The sequence below is a fragment of the Pongo abelii genome, chromosome 2 (genome assembly GCF_028885655.2).
Source record: "Pongo abelii isolate AG06213 chromosome 2, NHGRI_mPonAbe1-v2.0_pri, whole genome shotgun sequence".
In the NCBI taxonomy this organism is placed as follows: Eukaryota; Metazoa; Chordata; class Mammalia; order Primates; family Hominidae; genus Pongo; species Pongo abelii.
Genome location: NC_085928.1, coordinates 193,958,440 through 193,982,584, shown reverse-complemented (window position 1 = coordinate 193,982,584; position 24,145 = coordinate 193,958,440). Strand labels below are relative to the sequence as shown.

The following is a 24,145-nucleotide window of genomic DNA, read 5'->3' as shown; positions in this document are numbered from 1 at the left end:
TGATTCCATTTGGCCAGTGCAAGAACTTCATTGGCTCCCCTCTAAAAAAAATTCCATGGATTGCTGGGATTTTTATTTTTTATTTTTTGAAAAAAAAAGGTACCTATCCATATTCAGCTTGGTGGCTTCACAGTCCCTCCCCTGAACATCCGTATATTCCTTAATCTCTCATTTATGGTGCAGAACACTGGGATACTAACCTCTAGGAAACTGTTCTAGCTGCCAGGGAAAGCTAAGAGCCCTCCTTTAACAGGAAAGCAGCAGCATGCTTTTTCTTCTCTCTGCCCTTTCAGGGAAGAGCACCTTAAGGCCAGTGTTATTTCATGGGATTCTCTCCTAGAGCTGAGAAAGCAATGGACTCATCCATAATCTCTTTTATAGATTTGAAAGTGTAAATAATACACACTTCCTTTTTTGGAACTCCAATTCTAATATGTTTCTTTTTCATTGGAAATTGAAAAACCAGGCTGGTTTTGAGATTAGTACTAGCAATGAGTAAACCTCCTGTCTGTGGACTTACATCCTTTTGAGGAACATTCGTTTTAGATTTTTACAAGTTTTCTAATCTGGCACGACTTTCAAACTAGCTTAATCTGTTCTTACAGAAACCTGTGTAAGGACAGACTGCCCACATACGGGCTCCCCAAATAAAACGGCATTTTTATTTCTTGTCCCCGCTCGGGTTTCACCGAACCTTGGTAGCCATACACAGAACAAATGAAACACAGTCAAGTTGTTGTGTTCTGTTTGTTTTTACCTGCCGTCCAGCTGATGCTGACGTTTATACACCAAGATGATCCAAGGTTTTGGTGACGCCAGTGGGGACTGCCGCTCTATGTGCAGGGTGCCCGGGGGTCATAGTAATGTTAATGGAGTACCAGAATCTCTAACAGTGTGGTCCTGTGTAGCCACATTGCTACACTTACAGAGATGCTTTGGGGCCTTTTTGGATTAAGACAGTTCTAAAAGACCAGGCCTCACCTATGATCTGTGTATAAAGAATTAGCATCGCACCGTAGATCTGCAAGAGAAGGCCGCCTCCTGCAGTGCTCTCTCTTGGTGAATGCTAACTCTGCTCGAGGGCCTTTTGGGGAAAGGACAGTGTAAAACCCTTAGAGAGGTAAGTTTCCCACCCTTCCAACCTCTCTCCACCTGCAGCTTGCTTGGTGCTGTCAGGATCTGGATTTGGGGGGAGTCTCTCTGTAGTGGAACCAGTGACAGAAGCTGTTCTTTAGAATTTTCAGGATGGCTGTATTCTGCGGTCAGAATGAGAGAGTCAAGCTGGGCAGAATCTCTCGCCAAGAGTTCAGGTAAGGTAATGTTTATTCACTGGGAATGCTTTCCACAGCCAGACAGCTATGCTAACAGTCTCAAGTTTTCTTCCAGTTTGTTTAGATTTAAATGATACATTTGTAACTTTTTAAAAACTAAATTTTGGTTGGATTTTTCATGAAAACCTCTTTTTTCTTTATCCCCTAAAAAATGGTTTGAAATGTCATTGTTATTTAAAAACCCGATGTGTTGGAACTTCTTTAATCTGCTGTTTCCTCTTTTTCCCCCCCTTTGAAAGTTTTGCATAGTATAAACATTCACTATGTCTTTTACCTTCCCTGCTCCTCCCCTCTGGGAGGCGCTGATGCTATTACCCAGTGCTGAAAAATGGCACTCTAAAGGTATGGGAAGGAAGGAGCCCAAGGCAACCACCTGCTGTCCTTTCAGCCTTCCTTTGGAGACTGCTCCATCAGTGCCGAGGTGTGTGGGAACAGGCTTCACTGCACCGCCATCTTACTGAGTTGCTTCACGTGAGGAAAAGGGGGCTTTGGCCCTGTGACTCAGTTCCACATTTTGGATTGCATACTGGAAAAGAAGCCAATCTTCTTGCTAGTAAACCAGCAACCCGGCTGTATACAGTGCTGACCCAAGCAATGGATATAAACCTAAAAATCTGAGGGAGGGGAGAGGTGGAATACAGTAGTTCTTGGAATCTGAAGTCTCCTATTTGATCAGGTTATTTCCTGGGACTTGGCAAAAATCTGATTGGTGGGGATCTCCTAGGACCTAGTGGACATCTGGTATTAATTTAATCTCAGGCAAAACAAGAAATTAACCCAGAGAGAGTCTGGGTTCTGGAATTCAGCATAGCTACCTCCAGACCGTGGTGTCTGGCCTCCATTTTTGTCTGTCATTCAATTCTGACTTACAGCTGCAGTCACCTTTGCTATAAGGCACCTGGGTAGAAGGGTGGATGGGCTTCACGTTAATTTTTTTCTTCCTTTAGGGTGGGGGATTGGTTTGGCTTTCTTTTGTTGTGGTTTTTTGTTTTATTTTTGTCAAGATTGATTTTTAGATGCAAGGACTTGAAAAGACCCAGAAGGATGCCACCAGTTTTTCCTTGAGGCCTAGGATTTTTTATTCTGTCCCGAGCAGAGGTAATTCCTCACAGCTTAGTGCACCAGTAGCACCAGCCGTTTTGAGCAGAGTACCTCTTTGGGGAGCATTTTGTTTTGTTTTGTTTTTAATTCTCTTTCCTTAGCAGCAAGGTCTTTTTTCCTAGAGAACCTACTCCGTTGCAGAATCATTGCAACCTCAGGAGCCCTCACTGATTGAGTGCTGTCAGCCTGATATACTACTTTGGACTCTGGAAACAGATATGGGTTCTATTCTCTATTTCTACTGTGTGTCGTTAAACAACCGTCGGAGGCCAGATGACCTGTTAGATGGCTAGTCCTGTATAACTCGACTCTGTATGTTTCAATGTATGTTACTACAATGCTTCACCTGCTGTACAGTGTTTGTGAGATGCTCTTTGAAGATGGTACTTTTATATTTTTTCATTTTCAATAAAAGTACATTCCTTCCCACTTCCTGGTATTTAATACTGTTGCTGAATGTGCCTTGTGTGAGTGTGTGCCCCGGCGTTGCAGGACCTCAGCTGGAGGTGGCACTCGGTGGTTCTTGGGGGCTGGCTGCCTTCCCTCTGCAGGTGGTGTTAGACATATGCTACCTGAGGTAACATGTTTTCATTTTTGGGAGGGAGTCGGGAGTGGGGCGGGCCCATGGGAGGGTCTCTGGATTTTTGATAGCCTGCTTTGTTTGCTCTCTTCTGTACTATTAAACTGCTGATGTTTATTTTCAGGAATGTTTTGCAAATGCACTTCTCACTCTTCCCCAGTACAACTGTAGGTACACTGTTCCTTTTTATCAAATAAGCACGTTTGAAACGATCCAAAAAAAAGGTCTTAATTTCATGTAAAGAAATGTATCCATGTGTGGAGATACTGGAATAAGGTCAAAGCTATACTTTTGAATGACCATGTGTTTAGAGTTAATTTCAGCTCATTGATAGGTTTATGTTACATTAGAAAGAGTAATGGTTTTGATGGTGTCCTGTAAGGAAGAAAGTTTGCAATTAGACCTAGCTCCTGCAGAATGCCCTGAGTAAGTTACTGCAGGCAGCTTGTAATAATTGGGTCCCCCAAAGTTTTGCTTTGCTTGCACACTGGTCCCTGAGTGGAGCTGCCTACTCTTTCTAACTTAACATAAAACTATGGCATTGTGTGTGAGTGCCGTGGAGATGTTGACAGTGGTGTGTGTCTCTCCCTGTAGGCCTTCATGGTGAAACACCTCTTGGAGTATACCCAGGCAACAGAGTCTAACCTGCAGTACAGCTTGTTGTTAGTCCTGGGCCTCCTTCTGACGGAAATCGTGCGGTCTTGGTCGCTTGCACTGACTTGGGCATTGAATTACCGAACCGGTGTTCGCTTGCGGGGGGCCATCCTAACCATGGCATTTAAGAAGATCCTTAAGTTAAAGAACATTAAAGAGAAATCCCTGGGTGAGGTGAGTGAGGGGTGTTTGCTTCACAGCAGAGAGCAACTTCCTAGCTTGAGGTTTGTTCCTCTAGGGCCCTGCCTTGTCCTTTATCTTCCTCCTGAGACAAATGAACCGTGTCCTTGCAGGGTCCCCTCACTACTCTTTGTATCTTATAGCTCATCAACATTTGCTCCAACGACGGGCAGAGGATGTTTGAGGCAGCAGCCGTTGGCAGCCTGCTGGCTGGAGGACCCGTTGTTGCCATCTTAGGCATGATTTATAATGTAATTATTCTGGGACCAACAGGCTTCCTGGGATCAGCTGTTTTTATCCTCTTTTACCCAGCAATGGTGAGTAAGCCTCCCAGCTGAATCTTGGCAGCTTCTCCTTAGGAGATGAGTGACTTCCATTGGGTTATAGTAGGCATTGCTGAGGTCTCACAGCTCTGATTGGAAATTTCCTCAAAGCAGGTTCAATCTAGAGCTAGATAGTGCTTGCTCCATAGGGACAGAATTTTGACTTGAGAGGAGGTAAGGTGTCACTTGCATGAAAAAGAGTCTGAATGAGAAGGCCAGCTGGTGAGCCCTGTCCCACTTGACATAGGAGTGTTTGAGTCACTGCGTTGGAGTTGCTGCTAAGTGATAGGGCCCTCCTGCCTCCCCTTTGGAAGCACTCAGTATCTGTGGTCACTATTGAGAATAAATACTTACTTGTCTTCATTGCCTTACAAAGAGATAAGAATTCAGTAATGTTTTATTACAATTCGATAGGTCACTTTTATTAAAGACAGTACAATTACATAACATTTGGCCCATCCTAGCAAACAGGATTATATGCTCATTTTATTGAGAATGACCTTAAGCAGATTAGGTAGTTCTCAAGTTTGAATGAGCTTTAATTTGGCATGGCATCGCTTTTCCTTTCAGATGTTTGCATCACGGCTCACAGCATATTTCAGGAGAAAATGCGTGGCCGCCACAGATGAACGTGTCCAGAAGATGAATGAAGTTCTTACTTACATTAAATTTATCAAAATGTATGCCTGGGTCAAAGCATTTTCTCAAAGTGTTCAAAGTGAGTTTAAAGATTCGTATGTGCATATGGTAGAAGGACCTTTGATTCTTTGGGTCTTATCATTCACACACTTTGCTTCCTGAACACATTACATACTAGGACTAGTGTCTAGTATCGTAGGACATAATATCATAGAATCTTTGTGTTCAAAAGGGATCTTAGAGGTTTGAACCCATAACCTCATCTCACTGATGAGGAAATTGAGACCTGGGAAAATGGTGATTTTTCCCAGTTAAAACACAGCTAGTTAGGAATAATTCAGTTTCGAAGCCACCTGTGTATATTCTCATCCTGCCCATGATTTTCCAGCCTGGCCATGAGGCTTTCACAGAATACAATATCAAATTACTACTGAGAGCACCACCTTTGCCCACTCTACTCTGTGGTTTCACAAGAAATAGTTCATGGCCCTTGAGGTAAGCTGGGAGTCAGGATGGCTGGATGCTGGTCCTAGCTCTGTCAAATATGTAAGTGCCAACAAAGCTAGGAGAAATAGCACAGATGGGGCATTCAGAAAGATCTCAACACAAGTTGAGCCATTGTGCCTTGAAACAGGTGAAATTTAAGAAGGAGATAATTAAAAACAAACACATAGATACTTAATTTAAATAAAAGAGATGGGGCTGTTGGTGGACCATAACCTCATCGGGAGCTGAGTCCAGTGCTGTAAAACAGTCAATGCATTATAGTTGGAGTAGAAATACAGTGTTCAGGCCAGGCACCAGTGGCTCACGCCTGTAATCCCAGCATTTTGGGAGGCTGAGGGAGGTGGATCACCTGAGTTCAGGAGTTCAAGACCAGCCTGGCCAATATAGTGAAACCCCGTCTGTACTAAAAATATAAAAATTAGCTGGGTGCGGTGGTGCATGCCTGTAATCCCAGCTACTAGTGAGGCAGAGACAGGAGAATCGCTTGAACCCAGGAGGCAGAGGTTGCAGTGAGCTGCGATCACGCCATTGCACTCCAGCCTGGGTGTCGCAGCGAGACTCTGTCTCAAAAAAAAAAAAAAAACAGTGTTCAGAGCAAGGTAGCCGTTGTTTTCCTTTCATTGAGTAACCTTCAGGAACATGATGTCCAATTCGGGAATCTACATTTGATTTATGAGGGCTGTTAAGCTAAGAAGCATCCAGAGGAGATGACCACTCAGGAGGTGCCCAGCAGTGGACGGGGCTGCCTTGTTAAGCAGTGAGTTTGTTTCTACTAGAGTGGAACAAATGGATTCTGAATGGACATCTGCCAGCAGGTTGATGGCAGGATGGCTGCCACTGGTCCCTTCTGGATCTCTGATTCTATAGATTTATGATCTTTTTTCTGAAATTTCCCTCATCCATCAGCCCTTGACTGGTATCTTTACCTGTATGTATTAATTTGAAAAGAGTGTTCTTTCTCATTATAGACATGGCCAAGGTGTATAATACATGTTAAAGTAAGGAGTTCAGTGTTTTTATGTGACTTACAAGCTAGCTGTGAAGATAGTTCCCAATGCCTTAGGCAGTGGTAATACCTTTAAGGTCAGTGTATGGCCTCTTAGAAGAATTAAGTATTTGCCAGGTGCGTTGGTACATGCCTGTAATCCCAGCACTTTGGGAGGCCTAAGTGAGTAGATCACCTGAGGTCAGGAGTTCAAGAGCAGCCTGGCCAAAATGGCAAAAACCCCGTCTCTACTAAAAATACAAAAATTAGCCAGGCGTGGTGGCACAGCTTGTAATCCCAGCTACTCAAGAGGCCGAGGCAGGAGGATCACTTGAACCCGAGAGGCAGAGGTTGCAGTGAGCTGAGATCACACCACTGCACTCCAGCCTCGGCAACAGAGTGAGACTCTGTCTTAAAAATATATATATATTGGCTGGGTGAGGTGGCTCATGCCTTTAGTCTCCACGCTTTGGAAGGAGAGACAAGATCACTAGAGCCCAGGAGTTCAAGACCAGCCTGGGCAACGTAGTGAGACCTCATCTCTACAAAAAATAAAACTTAACTGGGCATGGTAGTGCACATCTGTGGTCCCAGCTACTTGGGAGGCTAAGATAGGAGGATCACTTGAGCCACGGAGGTTGAGGCTGCAGTAAGCCGTGACTGTGCCACTGCACTCCAGCCTGAGCAACAGAGCAAGACCTCATCTGAAAAAAAGAAGTATCTTATTGTTCTGCTTCCTGCTCCATGGTCCTCAGTACTCTATGGTTGCTTTGCTGATACGGGGGTTGATTTTGCAAATATTTAAGAAAAATCATTCTGCCTATAGAAATTGTATTTCACCTATCTTCTTCCAGTTGTCGTTACTGCATTTTTGTATGGAAGCTTCTATCCCACTGCCAACATACAGCAGGCACTCTAGGAAATGTTAGTTCCCTCCCCACCGCCCTTTTTTTTTTTTTTTTTTTTTTTTTTTTTTGAGACAAGGTCTGGCTTTGTCACCCAGACTGGAATACTGTGGTTCAATCTCGGCGCACTGCAACCTCCACCTCCCAGGTTCAGGCGATTCTCCGGCCTCAGCCACCCAAGTAGCTGGGATCATAGGCATGTACTACCACACCCGGCTAATTTTTGTATTTTTAGCAGGGACGGCGTTTTGCCATGTTGGCCAGGCTGGTCTCGAACTCCTGACCTCAGGTGAATCCCCCTGCTTTGGCCTCTCAAAGTGCTAGGATTATAGGCGTGAGCCACCGCGCCTGGCCTTTTAGTCCCTCCCTTTTTAATTCTCCAGTGCCATTGTGTTGTCTTTCCTATTAATTCCTTAGGCAAAAAGTAAACAACAACCGGGTAAGCAAACGCAGCTGCCAATTATAGATACAATTAATGTGTTCATTCCTTCTCAACCTAAGAAACTTACAAGAAGAATCAGAAAAAGGTATCATAGAAGATGATCATTGAGTTCATATATAGTGACTGCTTTCTGTTAGATTCATTCCTGTCACTTGATCCATTTCAAACCTCAGCCTTTTATACCAGCTTTAGTGGTAGAGTTGATAGTCATAGGTGTTGAAGGGTGGCTGGAGACCTACAGAGTCTTGTTTGGAGGTGAAGGAACAACATCCCTAGGCTTCTTTTAACTTGCTTTGAAATTGGCTTGCTTTTTATTCATAGAAATCCGCGAGGAGGAGCGTCGGATATTGGAAAAAGCCGGGTACTTCCAGAGCATCACTGTGGGTGTGGCTCCCATTGTGGTGGTGATCGCCAGCGTGGTGACCTTCTCTGTTCATATGACCCTGGGCTTCGATCTGACAGCAGCACAGGTCAGGGAACCCTCAGGGATGGGGAACATTTTAGAAATACCACATTTGCTGGAGGCTGAGGCAGGAAAATCGCTTGAACCCAGGAGGTGGAGGTTAAAGTGAGCCAAGATTGTGCCACTGCACTCCAGCCTGGGTGACAGAGCGAGACTCCATCTCAAAAAATAAAAAAAAAATACCACACATGGAGATGATGCTCTGGTCCTCTCCTTACTGGACCTGGAGGTTCCCTCAAGAATTAGTAGGTATTTTTTCATTCATGGGATTAAGCTGAGAAGCAGAAGAGTGGGGAGCCAGGCTTTATGCACAAATAGTGTATGAGTTGTTTTTAGTCAACATAAGTTTGAGTTTAATTCTGAAAATACAGATCATCCTGTGGTTCATATTTACTGACAATTTTAATTGAAGGTCTCAAAAACTCTACTTAAAAAAAAATGTGGCCAGGCATGGTGGTTCACGCCTGTAATCCCAGCACTTTGGGAGGCCGAGGTGGGCGGATCACTTGAGGTCGGGAGTTTGAGACCAGCCTGGCCAACATGGTGAAACCCCATCTCTACTAAAAATACAAAAATTAGCCGGGCGTGGTGGTGCATGCCTGTAATCCCAGCTACTCGGGAGGCTGAGGCAGGAGAATTGCTTGAACCTGGGAGGTGGAGGTTGCAGTGAGCCGAGATTGTGTCACTGCACAACAGCCTGGGCGACAGAGCGAGACTCCGTCTCAAAAAAAAAAAAAAAAAAAAAATGTAATTGACTTGTAATAACAGCTGACAGTGAAGTTGCAGCCTTCCTAGCGCCTGAGAGGAAATTGATGGTGTCAGGTTACTTCAGTTGCATAGCATCATTAGGCAGAGTTTCTTCTCTTCTCCTATTTTCAGGCTTTCACAGTGGTGACAGTCTTCAATTCCATGACTTTTGCTTTGAAAGTAACACCGTTTTCAGTAAAGTCCCTCTCAGAAGCCTCAGTGGCTGTTGACAGATTTAAGGTAAGTGGCTCCTTTCCCTGCTCCCGTGTCAGGAGCCCTCCCCACACAACTAACTGCTGGCTCTGTTCAAGGGGCCACACAGGCTGGCCTCACTGGGCTTAAGCTTGGCTTTGGCCTTTTGGCAAGTTGGTAAGAAAAAGGGAGCAGTGGAGGAGACTAAATTGAGGGACGAGACTTGTCACCTTTTTTAATTAATGTGAATTTTTACCTTTTGTGGACGGCCATGACCTGGGCTCCCAGGATTGCAGTTCTCCTTTAGAGCTAGCCCCTTCCACCTGGGCCTGACATGGATGTGTCGCAACTCACTGGGCCTTGAAGTGGCTTAAACCTAGAAGACCAGCACTGTGGGGCATCTTCCCCTTGATCTTTGCTACTGTCACTTTGATTGGTTGACATGCTGAATCCTTTTTGATACTTTCTTTTTCCTGCCCTGTGGTTGCTACTCACGATGCAGGGAAAGCAGTTACATGGAAATAGTCATAAAACTAGATCATGTTGAGAAGTGCAGTTAAGTAAGTATCAGCTTCTTTTCTTGCAGGTGGTTAGTTGATCATACCTTGGCTGTGTTCTTTGTTCCCTCAGGATAATACACATACATGATACAAAAGGGAGTATATTTGGGAGGGTGGAGAGAAATAAATATTTGATAGTGGTTAATACTTAACAAAAAAAAGGGATGCCATGTGGGCTGGAATTCCTTGACGTTGCCACTGCATAGATTAGCTCCTATGTCCCTGCTTGTCTTTATTGGCCAGTGAGAGGAATACGAAAGCAATTTTGGTGATGTGAAGGCTTGAAGCTCACATGTTTGAGGGATGAATACAATCATCTTGGAGGTTCAGGAGAAAACAAATTGGATTTTCTTCTTAAGAACATGGAAAGTCGGTTCCCGGGATTTGTTTGTATTCTACTTGTTTACAGTTGACCAGGTGACTTTTATTTGGTCAAGAAAGCTAGTCCTGGCTGGGCGTGGTGGCTCACGCCTGTAATCCCAGCTCTTTGGGAGGCTGAGGCAGGTGGCTCACTTGAGCCCAGGAGTTCAAGACCAGCCTGGGCAACACAGCAAGACCCCGTCTCTACAAAAAAATAAAAAAATAGCCAGGTGCAGTGGTGTGTGCCCGTAGTCCTAGCTACCCAGAAGGCTGAGGTGGGAAGATTGCTTGAGCCCAGGAGGTCGAGGCTGCAGTGAATTATGATCATGGCACGGCGCTCCAGCCTAGGCAACAGAGTGAGACTCATCTGTTTTTTTTTTTTTTTTTTTTTTTTACAAAAAGAGAAGAAAGAAAAAGGAAGGGAGGGAGGGAAGAGAGAGAAGGAAGGAAGGAGAGAAGAGAGAAAGGAAGAAAGCTAGTCTTCGAATGTGCCCCTCCCCCACCCCAACGTGGCCACTTCTTAGAAAACCAAGAGCCAGAGTCGTATGAAAAAAAATGGCCTAATGGGACTCAGAGCTTTATTTTGCTGAATCCGCAATAACCAGTCGTGGATGAAAGCAAATGTTTGACCATAAGTTCTCCCTGCTGTTCATTTCTATATTCTTGTTAGTGAATGGATTTAGTAGCACTTTGGATAAAGTAAGGGCATGTAGTGTAGGTTGGTCCTTCCCTTGTTTTTCGAGGGCTGTCATCTCCTGCTTATTAGTGAGGACTTGGATTAGCAGGTGGCTTTCACATCATAGGTCCCTCCTCTCTCCAGGAAGCCTCAGAGTTAATAGTAGAAGCAGCACCACCCACAGCTCTATTTGATGCCCCATGAGACTTTAGACCCCTTCTATCCTACTCCTCTTGGTGGTGTCAGTCTCTTTTTTTCCTTGTTAATTGTTTAATTAGATGCTTGGCACAAGATAACAAGTATTTATGGCCAGCCTTGGTGGCTCACACCTGTAATCCCAACACTTTAGGAGGCTGAGGTGGTTGGATCACTTGAGGTCAGGAGTTCAAGACCAGCCTGGCCAACATGGTAAAACCCCGTCTCTACTAAAAATCCAAAAAATTAGCCGGGTATGGTGGTGTGTGCCTGTAGTCTCAGCTACTTGGGAGGCTGAAGCAGGAGAATCGCTTGAACCTGGGAGGTAGGGGTTGCCATGAGCCAAGACCGCGCCACTGCACTCCAGCCTGGGCAACACAGTGAGACTCTGTCTCAGAAAAAAAAAAGATAACAAGTATTTATTACTTAATTCCTCCCCAACTCTAAGCCGGTTCTTTCTTCTTATCTTCAGATGTCTATTAATTAGAATTACATTGACTTTATGAGGGTTGGGGGGCTGTTTTTTAGGTGTAAGGCAACTGTTTATTATGTTTCTGAGTACATTAAAGGAAGTTTGCCTCAATCTTGGAGGACCATCTAAGGCAGCCTTTTGAAAACAACAGAACTGTTCCTGGGATTGTATTTCCCCAAAAGCATCTGCCCTCCCATCATTTTTAGAAGATGGAATATAGAATAACAAGGATTGGACTTGCTTCTTTGATTCATTTTACAGACCTTGAAACTCATTGACGATGTTGCAGAGCCCTGCTTTTCACCCTGTGTCTTGTTTTACATCATTTTCTTTCTTTCTGTTTTAAATTGGAGTTGGAGTTCTGACAGATTTGCAAGTATAGTCTTTTCTCTATTTCACCTACCCTGCAAGTGCATCTTGCAGGACAACTTGTTGCTTCCTGTTGGGTAGTATGCATAAAGAATAGGAAAAGAGATATACAATTTATTTATGTAACCTGTAATTTATTGATCTGATAACCTGTAGAAAGGCAGTGTGAAGCTGCACTGATTGTCACCAGTGGAATAGGGTGGCTTGCTCTAGCAAATACAGACACAGGACACCCAGTGAAATACTGCATGGAATATTCTTATACTGAAAAATTATTATTGTTTTTCTGGAATCTAAATTTAACTGGGGCCGGGCATGGTGGCTCACACCTGTAATCCTAAGCACTTTGGGAGGCTGAACAGGTGGATCTCTTGAGGCCAGGAGTTCGAGACCAGCCTGGCCAACATGGTGAAACCCCGTCTCTACTAAAAATACAAAAATTAGCTGGGCATGGTGGTGGGCACCTGTAATCCCAGCTACTCGGGAGGGCTGAGACAGGAGAATGGCATGAACCTGGGAGGCAGAGGTTGCAGTGAGCCAAGATTGCGCCACTGCACTCCAGCCTGGGTGACAGAGTGAGATCCTGTCTCAAAAAATAAATAAATTAATTAATTAATTTAACTGGGCATCTTATATTTATCTGGCAACCCTGTGAGTAGTCCCCTCTTCTGCTCTCAACAGATTCATTCTGATTTGATTCTTCTAGTGAATGAATAGTGTTTTCATGGTCAGTGTCCTGTGATAAAGTTGAGGCTTATGGTTTATAGGTTTATATGGTTATAGGTTTATGTTATATCTAAGATTCTGTTGTTCTGACAGGTGCAAATTCAAGTAGATACAAGTTCAAGTATGGGGAGGCCCTTGTCTGCCTCTTAGCACGTCAGGGCAGGGTGATCTGAAGCTGAAACTCTCCTGGTAGAAGGGAGGGTAAGGCTGCGGGGAGTAGGAAGGAAACATGGAGCTGGAGCTGTGAAAACCAGTAGGTACTGGCATGTTTCTTAATAGTTCATTGAGGCCTAAAAGACCTTTGTCCTTTGAATAACTCTTTAGGGGAGAGAAATGATGGAAATTCTGTCGGCATGTGGTTTTACTCTGTGAAGGTGATCAAAATGTTTGGCATGTTACTCTTAGCTTAGTCTCTCAGGAAGGCTTTGAACAAATGAAACCAGCCATTTCGGCAAGCAGGGGCCACACCTAAGGTTACTCGAGAGTGAAGATTATCTCAGAAGTTTAGAATCATGACACTGCGGGGAAGATAGGATCAGGGGTGAATGGGAGACGGGGGCTCAAGGGAGAGCTTAGAAGTTTAGAATCTAAGAGAGAAAGGTTTTATTCTTGGGGAGAGGGATTATGTATGATATTTAATAGCACCTGCAAACTTTAAGATAGCTGGGGGTTTCTCAGTAACTAAGGAGGGTCCTGACCCTAAAAGCTATCTTTTCTCTAAAGATTTTGTAATGTTTAAAATTTTTTTAAATTAAAATAAATATATTTTAAATCATACTGTGAATCCAACTGGTATAGCATTCTGTAGAGAAGATCACTGGCTTAAGAGGATTGTTAGAAGGTGGCTCACGCCGGTAATCCCAGCACTTTGGGAGGCTGAGGCGGGAGGATCACAAGGTCAGGAGATCGAGGCCATCCTGGCTAACACGGTGAAACCCTGTCTCTACTAAAAATACGAAAAATTAGCTGGGCATGGTGGCGGGTGCCTGTAGTCCCAGCTACTTGGGAGGCTGAGGCAGGAGAATGGCATGAACCCAGCAGGCAGAGCTTGCAGTGAGCCGAGATTACGCCACTGAACTCCAGCCTGGGCAACAGAGCGAGACTCCGTCTCACAAAAAAAAAAAAAAAAAAAAAAAGGTGGATTCAAAGTCTTACGGGAAAATCCTGGGCTGTGATTTATTATGATCAGTGTTTTACATCATAATTTCAGAAACATTTCCCTCTTCAAGAATTCATTCTTCAGCTGGGTGCGGTGGCTCACGCCTGTAATCCCAGCACTTTGGGATGCTGAGGCAGGCAGATCACTTGAGCCCAGGAGCTCAAGACCAGCCTGGCCAACATGGCGAAACCCCATCTCTACAAAAAAATACAAAAATTAGCCGGGCATGGTGGCACATGCCTGTAATTTCAGCTACTTGGGAGGCTGAGGCATGAGAATCTCTTGAACCTGGGAGCTGGAGGTTGCAGTGAGTCGAGATCGTGCCACTGTACTCCTGTCTGGGCAACAGAGCGAGACTCCGTCTCAAAAAAAAAAAAATTATTTTTCTTTTAACATAACTCAGGGGTCTCTGGGAATGAGTGGGAGGAAAGTGTCTTGTTCTCTTCCCAAGGGATGTTTCTCAGGGAGATACCCTTCACTTCCATGCAAGCCTGTTCCTTTGGTTGTTTGAACTCTCAAGTTCCAAGGCAAGGCTTTGAAGACATGAGAGTTTCTTGGCAAGATGTTCTCTGCGGTAGATGAAACTTTAGATACTCTTTTCTGACGGTAGCAATGTAAGCCTGCGACAGTCTCTACTCCTAGATACGTGCGGCACTGTGAGTGTGGGAAGTGGGCAGGCTTTGGCATTCTGCAGGAGGGGTCTGGAAGGAAAACACGTAGTGAGCATCTGTACTGGAGGTCAGCATGCCCTTTGCTTTTCCTGCCTGCTTTTTACTACTCCTTAGAACAAGGGGCTACATGCCAGTCAGTTAAATGTCATTAGGTCCGCTTTAGGCTGGCTGAGGGGAAAAGGCAGTTTAGCATGTAATTTGTCATGTGGAATATTGGGTCATTGACAAGGCCCCTGGGCCTCTTGAGGTTGCCCCACACTCCCGTGACCCCTTGATGGGCCTGAGACTGGGCTGCACTAATGAGCTACCTTTTGCCCTTCAGCTTCCTTCCACTGTATAGCCTGATGTGTTTTGCTACGTGAGTGTACGCCCTAGGCTTGTCTCCCTGGTCTTGATCCAGTGTCTCATCTTTGCACCTCTCTCACAACTCCTATCAGAGTTTGTTTCTAATGGAAGAGGTTCACATGATAAAGAACAAACCAGCCAGTCCTCACATCAAGATAGAGATGAAAAATGCCACCTTGGCATGGGACTCCTCCCACTCCAGTATCCAGAACTCGCCCAAGCTGACCCCCAAAATGAAAAAAGACAAGAGGGCTTCCAGGGGCAAGAAAGAGAAGGTGAGGCAGCTGCAACGCACTGAGCATCAGGCGGTGCTGGCAGAGCAGAAAGGCCACCTCCTCCTGGACAGTGACGAGCGGCCCAGTCCCGAAGAGGAAGAAGGCAAGCACATCCACCTGGGCCACCTGCGCTTACAGAGGACGCTGCACAGCATCGACCTGGAGATCCAAGAGGTAAGCGGTCCGCCCCCGCCTCCCCGCCCGCACCCTGCCACCCCATGCTGATCTGCCACCAATAGGCGGCTGCTGCTCCTTTTCACAAAGTGCTTTGTGGCTAGGAGTGATTTTGAACTAAAAAGCAAATTAGACCAGCTCTAACTCTTAAAAAAAACCAACTAAGCATTTAGCCACAGAAATGAATAACAACTAATCTTATGAGGTGATTGTTTTATAAGCAAGGAAGTGAAACATTCAAGAGGATTTTCCAGGATTTTTCCCCAAAGAGGATTCTATTTTAGTTGTAGGTGAGCTGTGACAATTATTTCTGATTGTTAAAACTCCGTGAGGGCCCTTGTGCACTAGGCTGTGCATCATACCTGGCACATGATAGGTATTCTCAGTGCTACTGTGACAACAATTGTGTTGTAATGATTTATTCTTAATATAAGTTAAGGATCGTTAGGGTAGATGATGTCACAGCCCAGGTAGCATAAGATTAGTCTCAGAGGGCCTCCTATAGGGAATGGTGGAACAGAGATGCCAGGTTCAAGGCTTTTAAAATACAGACTATGTATTTCGGAACCAGCATCATATTCACAGGTCTGTGTCATTAGAGGGCCCCAGATGTGTATATATTCATTCATTCAACAGCCATTTTATGAGTATCAAACTCCATGCCAGATGCTGTGATAGGGCTGGGCACAGAGCCACCAAAACCCAAACAGACAAAAATCCCGTCCTTCTTGGAGTTTACATTCTAGCAGGCACAGACGGGTCATGAGCAAATACAATATATTGCCTATCAGATGGTGATAAGGGCTATGACAGAAGGGGACAGAGGCTGGGCATGGTGGCTCATGCCTGTAATCCCAGCACTTTGAGAGGCCAAGGTGGGCAGATCGCTTGACCCCAGGAGTTCAAGACCAGCCTGGCCAACATGTTGAAACCCTGTCTCTACAACAACTAGAAAAATTAGCCAGCTATACGCCTATAGTCCCAGCTACTTGGGAGGCTGAGGCAGGAGAATTGCTTGAGCCCAGGAGGTGTAGGTTACAGTGAGCTGAGATCGCGCTACTGCACTCCAGCCTGGGTGGCAGAGTGAGAGACTCAGTGAGACTCAGAGTGAGTCTCAAAAATAAAAATAAAAAAAAAAAGGTGGGTGAGGAGAGAGTGTGCTGGGGCAGGGAGCAGGTGTGGTTACAACTTGAATAGGCTGCCTGAGGGAATGCCTTATTTAAAAAGTAGTATTTGGGCAAAGATCAAAGGAGATGAGGGAGAGAGCTACCTGGGTATGGGGTGGGTGGGGAAGAACATTCCGGGCCAAAGGAACAGAAACACAGAGGCCGCAAGTGGTGAGTGTGCCTGTTATTGGAGTGGAATGAGCGTGGGAGAGAGTAGTGGATGCCAAGGGCAGAGGTGGTGCCTGCCAGAGCCTCTGGTGAGACTTCGGCTTTACTCCAAGTGGGAAGAGGAGCCTTTGGAGGATTCACAGCAGAATGACATGATCGGACTTATGTATGAAGAGGATCATTCTGGTTGCTGCAGGGGGAGACAAGGAAGCAAGGAGAACAGTCAAGGCTCTGTTACCACAGTAACCGGGAGAAAGATGAGGATGTCTTAGATCAAGGTTGCTGGTGGGAGGTAGTAAGAAATGTTTGTCCATGTAACTGGAAGCAGGGAGGAGGAGGTTTGAATGCAGTGTATATCAAAATCAGCAACTGACCAGAGGCATGGTAAGCCAATCCAGAACTAGACTGAGAAGAGAACAAAAAGCTTCCAGCTCTTGAAAGCTATGAGCAAGAAGGGGAGACAGTCTTTAGTGACACCACTTGAAACTATTAGTGTCATTGAAGGGCATGCAAGTCAGTTTTTTACTTCAGTTAACTCTTTTTTTTTTTTTTTTTTTTTGAGACAGAGTCTGGCTCTGTTGCCCAGGCTAGAGTGCAGTAGCACGATCTCGGCTCACTGCCACCTCCGCCTCCCGGGTTCAAGTGATTCTCCTACCTCAGCCTCCCGAGTAGCTGGGATTACAGGCACGTGCCACTGTGCCTGGCTAATTTTTGTATTTTTAGTAGAGACGGGGTTTCACCATGTTGGCCAGGCTGGTCTCGAACTCCTCACCTCAGGTGGTCCGCCTGCCTGGCCTTTCAAAGTGCGGGGATTATAGGCGTGAGCCACTGCATCTGGCCTTACTTCAGTTAACGCCTAACAGGCTTTTTATTTAGTAACTATTAGCTTGATTATTGAGGCAGCTCTAATACATTGCTAATCAGCTGTATTAGAAAATGATTCCACATGTGCAGCTAAAATGTATTCTTTTGCTTTGTATGTTGACCCTCATTCTGCCCTTCAGAGCCCACAGACACATGGGAGACCTTTAGGCATTTGAAGAGAGATGCCTTAATTCTCCCTGGGCCTTTGCTTTAGGGAAGAGAAGGGGAGGTAATGTTTGCCAAGTGTATTCTGTGCACCAGGCATTTTTCTCATTTTTGATGTCTTCATTTAGTCATCATTTAATCTTCAGAATAGCATTTTTCTCATGTAAATCTAACTGGCCTGAGCAGAGCTTGAACCTGTGACTTGACATCCTTGTTGCCACCAGGCAGTAAACCATTCAGTACTCCTGGACCACGTCAAAAACTATTTGTTTTACTATCAGACACTGTACTTAGTTTTACAAGGATACTGCCTTTCCTCAAGGTGCTCAGAGTCCAAAGAAGGAGACAGACACAGTATTAGGTTAAGTCACGGGGCCTGGATGACACAGTCAGCAAGTGCTAGTAAAGTTGGGATTTAGATAAAGACCCATCTGCCTCCAGAATCCATGCTCCGTCCACACTACCACTCTCCCTTCCTTCCTGGGGACACTTGAACCAGCACGGGATTGTAAACAAGTGACCCTTTTGAAGTCATCTGTCCCTTGAAAACTTTCAACACCACTTTGAGAACTCTTTGTCTTGCCTAAGGGTACTCAGTTAATCATAGACTTGGTTTTCTACTTTTTTGTGGGATTGATGGTATAAATATTTCTCAGATTTTTGGAAATGTTTTGCATGCAACAGTGTCCATGGTTTTTATTGAAAATAAATGATGCATACACCCTAGAGAAAAATCATAAAATGATTTTTAAGAGTCCTGCCCTCTCTTCTGGAAAACAACAAAAACAAGTAAATAAAGAATATGGGTGGCCAGGCACGGTGGCTCATGCCTGTAATCCCAGCACTTTGGAAGGCCGAGGCAGGTGGATCACTTGAGGCCAGGAGTTTGAGACCAGCCTGACCAACATGGCGAAACCCTGTCTCTACTAAAAATATAAAAATTAGCTGGGTGTAATGGTGCACGCCTGTAATCCCAGCTACTCGGGAGGCTGAGGCAGGAGAATTGCTTAAACTCGGAAGCAGAAGTTGCAGTGAGCCAAGATCGCACCACTGCACTCCAGCCTGGGTGACAGAGCAAGACTCCATCTCAAAATAATAACAATAATAATAATAAAATGATTTTTGAAAGCCCTGCTCTCGCTTCTAAAAAACAACAAAAACAAGTAAATGAAGAACATGGGTTAGCAGCAGAATAGGAAAGAGGCTGGGCCTAAGAATGATGGTGGGATACTGGAATGTGTGCGGCATGTTTACTTTCCCCAAAGGGCTTCCATTCCTGTTATCTCAGGTGTCTCCACAGAAACCCATGAGATAGGCAGCTAATGAGTGAGAAAAGAGGTAAGTGGCCTGCTGAGTCATCAGGGTGACAGTTCTGTATGGGTAGACTAAAGTTAATGTGTTTTTCCTCAAGTCCTTAGCGATGAGTGGTCAGTAGTCTCTAAATGACCCTCCTCTCTGTGTGCCTTGTCCAGGGTAAACTGGTTGGAATCTGCGGCAGTGTGGGAAGTGGAAAAACTTCTCTCATTTCAGCCATTTTAGGGCAGGTAAGATTTTTGTTATTGTCCTTTTCTGCTGCTTTCTCTGGTTCGCAAGAGTCTCAGGAAAAACTAACAAATTTCCTGGAGAGAGTCAGGAAAGATGGAAACAAATGAACCCTCAGTCGGCATTGTATGCCCCCAATTCCCCCTCAGTTCCCCCCAGTTCTACCCTTTCACAGCCTTCTGCCTGGAAGGAGGCCTGGTAGGCGCCTGATGGATGACTGACTGTTGCCCCAGCTGGAGCCATTTGGTCTCATGCCTTCTTTCATTCAGCATGTATCTATTGAGTGCCACAGGTATGCCCGTGTATTGAAAATGTCAGAGATAAGAGATGAACAGACACCCTGCACTGCAGCGCTGCCAACAGAGTTAACCTGTAAAGAAGCAGGGCGGCCAGCACTCCCAGCCTCTCTGTCAGACAGGACTGTCAGGGTTTGATCTAGAAGCAAAGCCACTCTGTTTTCTGCCTAATCCCTGAAAGAGTCATGCCCTTGGGGGGTTCATGGTTAGTGGGGAGCAAGGCCTTGAGAACACAACAAGCACATCTCCAGGCAGGGAGTGAACAGTACACAGGGCCCAGCACACGGTGGCCAGTGCTGAGAGTGAGGGACAGGATGGGGCCGGAGTCATCCCACTGAGACACACTATCATTGCTGTGTTTTAGAATCAAACAATCCAGAAAAAAAAGAACAAGGTGCCCACATGCTTTTAAATTAGAATTAAATTAACTTGACTTAGATGGTTGAGATGAGTGTAAACTTACGATTGTCTCTACATCCTGATGGATAAGGTCCGCTGAATTGAAATGAAACAGATGGGGAGCAGGGGTGCTTTTGTAGCCCCCAGATTATGGAATACTCTCTTGTCTTGTTTGGCATCAGCTGTCACAGCTGGTGAGTTGTGGTCCTTCTTGAGGGTGGTGGTGCCTGGGGCTGTCTGAGTTCGGATCATGGCAGGCAGCACCCCCACCTTCTGCTTTATGATACTCTACAGTGGTTGGGCCCAGCCACTGGTCTTGTAAAAAGCACCAAACTTCCTAGGTGATTTCTGATGACCAACCAGATTTGGAGGGCCAGTGAGGAGAGACAGAGATGGAGGGAGGGGGAGAAGGAAAGAAAAGGTCAATTCGTAAGTGCTGCTCTGCCATCTAGCAATGTGCTCCTTTTTCCAGGGTTGACTAGGCAGTGGTTAGGTTGAAAACCAAGTCAGGCTTTGCTTCTGGACAAATCCTGACAGCCCTGTCTCTGGCAGGGAAACGAGTTGGGCTGGTCAGCCCTGCTTTAACTGTAGTTTACCTCTGTTGATAGCGCTGCAGCGTGTGGTGTTTGTGCAGCAGCCAGAAGTGCCGGCTTTCCACAGTAGACCCCCTGGGGGCTTCTGAACCCTTTGAAGTGCACATCAGAGTGCTACCAGTTTGTGGTGTACATAGGTGCACCTGTGTGTGTACATGTGGTGTGAGGGTGTTTGAGAAGATCAGCTTATATGAACAAGTACTGCACAGGCTGGTTAGTGAAACTTTGCTTCAAAGCTGTAGCATCCCTAAACCAAGACAAATGTCTAATATCAGTCCCAAACAAAGGAAATCATGGAAGAGGGTAAAATGGATAAGTCAGTTCGTATCAAACCATTGCAACTGAACACGAACTTCAAAGCACATGGTTCATCACTGCTTGTGGGCGGGCAAGGTCCATCATTGGTAAATGGACACTGTGTAAATATTATAAATACTAGGTGATGTCTAACCTGGACTTTTTTTTTCCCTTGGTCCTCATTTCATAGAAGCAACTGATCTAGCCAGCATCCTAGGTAATTGCCTTGGATGAGTTGGCCTGCCCCCATGTTGAGGCAGGGATTAGCTGGAAACCCCTACAGCATCCTCTCCAGGAGAATTCTGCAAGAACCTCTTGCTTGTGCTTCTAATTTAAACAGTTTGCACACAGCAAATGGGCTGCAGAGGGAAGTGTTTGCTCCTTCAAGTTTCGGGTTATGCTGGGCTCCCATCACACATAAGCAAGGAGAACTTTGATTTTCTTTGCTGCTTAGCTCTCTTTGGAATTAAAGGTGGAATCTAGATTTGGGTCCAAAAAGCATCCCAGGAAATTACCAGAGCTAGATTCCATTGTGGAAGATGGGGGTTCCGTTGGCATAGGGTGATGGTTTTGAGTTATGATGCCATTGGATGGTGTCTCTTTCCCTAGATGACGCTTCTAGAGGGCAGCATTGCAATCAGTGGAACCTTCGCTTATGTGGCCCAGCAGGCCTGGATCCTCAATGCTACTCTGAGAGACAACATCCTGTTTGGGAAGGAATACGATGAAGAAAGGCAAGGAATGTTTGGCTTCTGTCATGCTTTCCATCTTGGCCGCGTGAGATGCAAGGCAGCCCTAGTCAGCAGTCTCTGCTCCTGCCATGTCACTGACGCTGTCTCTTTGTGTCCTCCAGATACAACTCTGTGCTGAACAGCTGCTGCCTGAGGCCTGACCTGGCCATTCTTCCCAGCAGCGACCTGACGGAGGTACAGGCCTTCCGCCTCTGACCAGGCGTTTAGCAGAGTGGTGGAGCTGGGCCAGAGCTGCTCCTGGAAGTGCATCTGAAATGTTTGGGAGAAGAGTCTTACAGAGAGTTAGGCTGTCATTAGGCCTTTGTGTTAGGAAAGCAGTGTGTCCGTTAGGGCAGGGATGTTAACACTGCTTGTTTTAAGGTTGTAAGTATTTTCTGTGTCTTGGGGATTGTAAACAAAATCCCATTGTTGACTCAGAGTTGATGTTTTTTACTCTATCCAGATATTTTTAAAACTACAAGTAAGCGTGTGCATGTTGAGCTTCTTCCTTGAACTTGATTTTGCCAACCTCCTTAACTCAGATAGTCTGTAGAGAGCCCTTTTCTATTAGAAAGAGCCCCTAGAACAAATCCACATTTCTTTGGGTCTCTGCCCTGCAGCAGTTTCCAGAGGCTTGTCTTTGGAACTAATTTGTGCTCTTCAGTGTTAAAACTTGTCTCCCATGTAATTGCCCTGAAGGTCTCTGGGATTGGCACCTTTATTTAGCTGATTTCAGTTAAATCCCTCAAACCAGATTTGGTGAATGGTTTAATTACTTTAGAGGTCCTTAAATCCATGTCCCCAGATCAGCAGCATCAGCATCATCTGGGAACTTGTTAGAAACACAAATTCTTAGGCTGTTCTCCAGACCTACTGAATCAGAAACTCTAGGGGTGGAGCGCAAAGGTCTGTTTTAACAAACCATGCAGGTAATTCTGATGCAACTTCCAGTTTGAAAACCTCTGAATTAACTGAATATTTGACAACTGATTTATTCATTTGATCATTTAGTAACATTTATTAGGTGCTTATTATGTGCCAGTGACATGTGCAGGCACTGTTTGGCACTAAGAATATAAAGGAATAAGACAATAATCTGGACGTAAAGAAATGTACTGTTAAGATGATGAGATACCCAAACAAATAGGCACAAAATAATCTGATGAAAAAGAGCCCCATCTCTTTGGGGTACTAGCGGGAAAGAGGTTGGGGGAGATTTCAGAGGAGATGATGCCAGAACTGAGCAGACAAAGTAGAGGCAAGCACATGACATCGTCATGTTTATAATATACACATAATTTCAAATGGCTTAGGTCCCAGGATGTGGAAGGGGGATTGTGCACTGGAGGCTAAGAACTGCTGGGGAACTGGGTGGCAAAGGGTCTGGTTTGTATGCCATGTTTGGATATTCAGGGTTTATCCTTTGGGGCTCTTGAAGAATTTTAAGCAAGGGTGGGAGATGGTCAACTTTGTGTTCTGGAAAGATCTTCCTGCCATGTGGAGAATGGATTGGAGGGGGAGCATCCGGGTAGACTGGCAAGACCAGAGGTAGGATTGATCGGTACCCAGATGGCAGTGGTAGAGGAAGAGGCATCTGGGACAACTCCGCCACTTCCTGGAAGGATCAGCATGGCAGTTCATCTGTGGGGAATTGACAGAAGGAGCTGGTCTGGGTGGGCAAGAAGAGAAGTGACTGGGTGACCCCTACGTGCTGTTCTGGACTTGCACTGGAGGCTTCACCATGCTTCTGGGCTCTTGTAGATTGGAGAGCGAGGAGCCAACCTGAGCGGTGGGCAGCGCCAGAGGATCAGCCTTGCCCGGGCCTTGTATAGTGACAGGAGCATCTACATCCTGGACGACCCCCTCAGTGCCTTAGATGCCCATGTGGGCAACCACATCTTCAATAGTGCTATCCGGAAACATCTCAAGTCCAAGACGGTTCTGTTTGTTACCCACCAGTTACAGGTATGGTTCTTTCTTCCCTCGGCTGCCTACCTGAGTTTGGGAAATCAGAAACAGGGAGGTGGGTTTGCTCCAGGTATCCTTGTGTGATAACTAGAAATTCCTGGAATCAAGGTTTCATTTTCTTAGCAAATTAGCCCCCTGTACCAATAAAGCTCACTGTACCAGTGTAACAGATGGCCATCTAAATCAGAGATCCTTGGAGCATATCAGCTTCTGCATATAGATCAGCAAGTAAAAGGGCTGAGACGAGCGGGCCAAAAATGGAGTTTGGGTATAAGATAGTTTGGAAAGCATTGTGTTAACATCTCTATGCAAGTGGTAACTGTTTTGGGAAAACAAGCTTTTCTCCCTCTGCCATTCCATCATCATAAGCAGCCACTTTGGAGAGCATCTCAAGGATGTTGCCATCTGGCTCACATATGTTGTCACGTTTGGGGGGCAAACCCTCCATTCTGCCAAAGAAAGTCATAATTACGTGTATTTGTGAGTGCAGTGAAAGGGTGTAAATTTAATGCAGGGCTCATGTGGCTCCATCAGCAGATTCACGTGAAAAACTGGAGGAACTCGGCCAGGCGCAGTGGCTCACGCCTGTAATCCCTGCACTTTGGGAGGCTGAGGCTGGCGGATCACCTGAGGTCGGGAGTTCGAGACCAACTGGTGAAACCCCATCTCTACTAAAAATACAAAAATTATCTGGGCGTGGTGGCACGTGCCTGCAATCCCAGCTACTCAGGAGGCCGAGGCAGGAGAATCCCTTGAACCCAGGAGGTGGAGGTTACCGTGAGCCGAGATTGCACCATTGCACTCCGGCCTGGGCAACAAGAGCAAGACTCCGTCACAAAAAAAAAAAAAAGAAGAAAAAGAAAAACTGGAGGAACTGCTCCTTGTATTGAGGCACAATACACTAAAGTGGGGTTCTCAGTGTTGG

General features: G+C 45.5%; 1 protein-coding gene across 7 annotated transcripts in view; it reads left to right on the top strand.

Annotated features, from left to right (window-relative positions):
• The window catches only part of ABCC5 (ATP binding cassette subfamily C member 5), a 96,656-nt gene that overhangs the window by 31,094 nt on the left and 41,417 nt on the right, over positions 1-24,145 (top strand). For 5 of the 7 annotated variants that reach the window (XM_063722367.1, XM_054553066.2, XM_024244709.3 and 2 more), the window contains exons 6-15: positions 3,607-3,840; positions 3,990-4,163; positions 4,740-4,887; positions 7,969-8,117; positions 8,990-9,097; positions 14,675-15,031; positions 18,867-18,938; positions 21,131-21,255; positions 21,375-21,447; positions 23,014-23,217. In XM_063722367.1, the coding sequence (XP_063578437.1) occupies positions 3,607-3,840; positions 3,990-4,163; positions 4,740-4,887; positions 7,969-8,117; positions 8,990-9,097; positions 14,675-15,031; positions 18,867-18,938; positions 21,131-21,255; positions 21,375-21,447; positions 23,014-23,217 (1,644 nt within the window). Of the gene's footprint in view, positions 1-1,235; positions 2,862-3,606; positions 3,841-3,989; positions 4,164-4,739; positions 4,888-7,968; positions 8,118-8,989; positions 9,098-14,674; positions 15,032-18,866; positions 18,939-21,130; positions 21,256-21,374; positions 21,448-23,013; positions 23,218-24,145 lie in introns of those variants that run through there. The other 2 variants (XM_024244710.3, XM_054553067.2) reach the window with 2 other exon arrangements.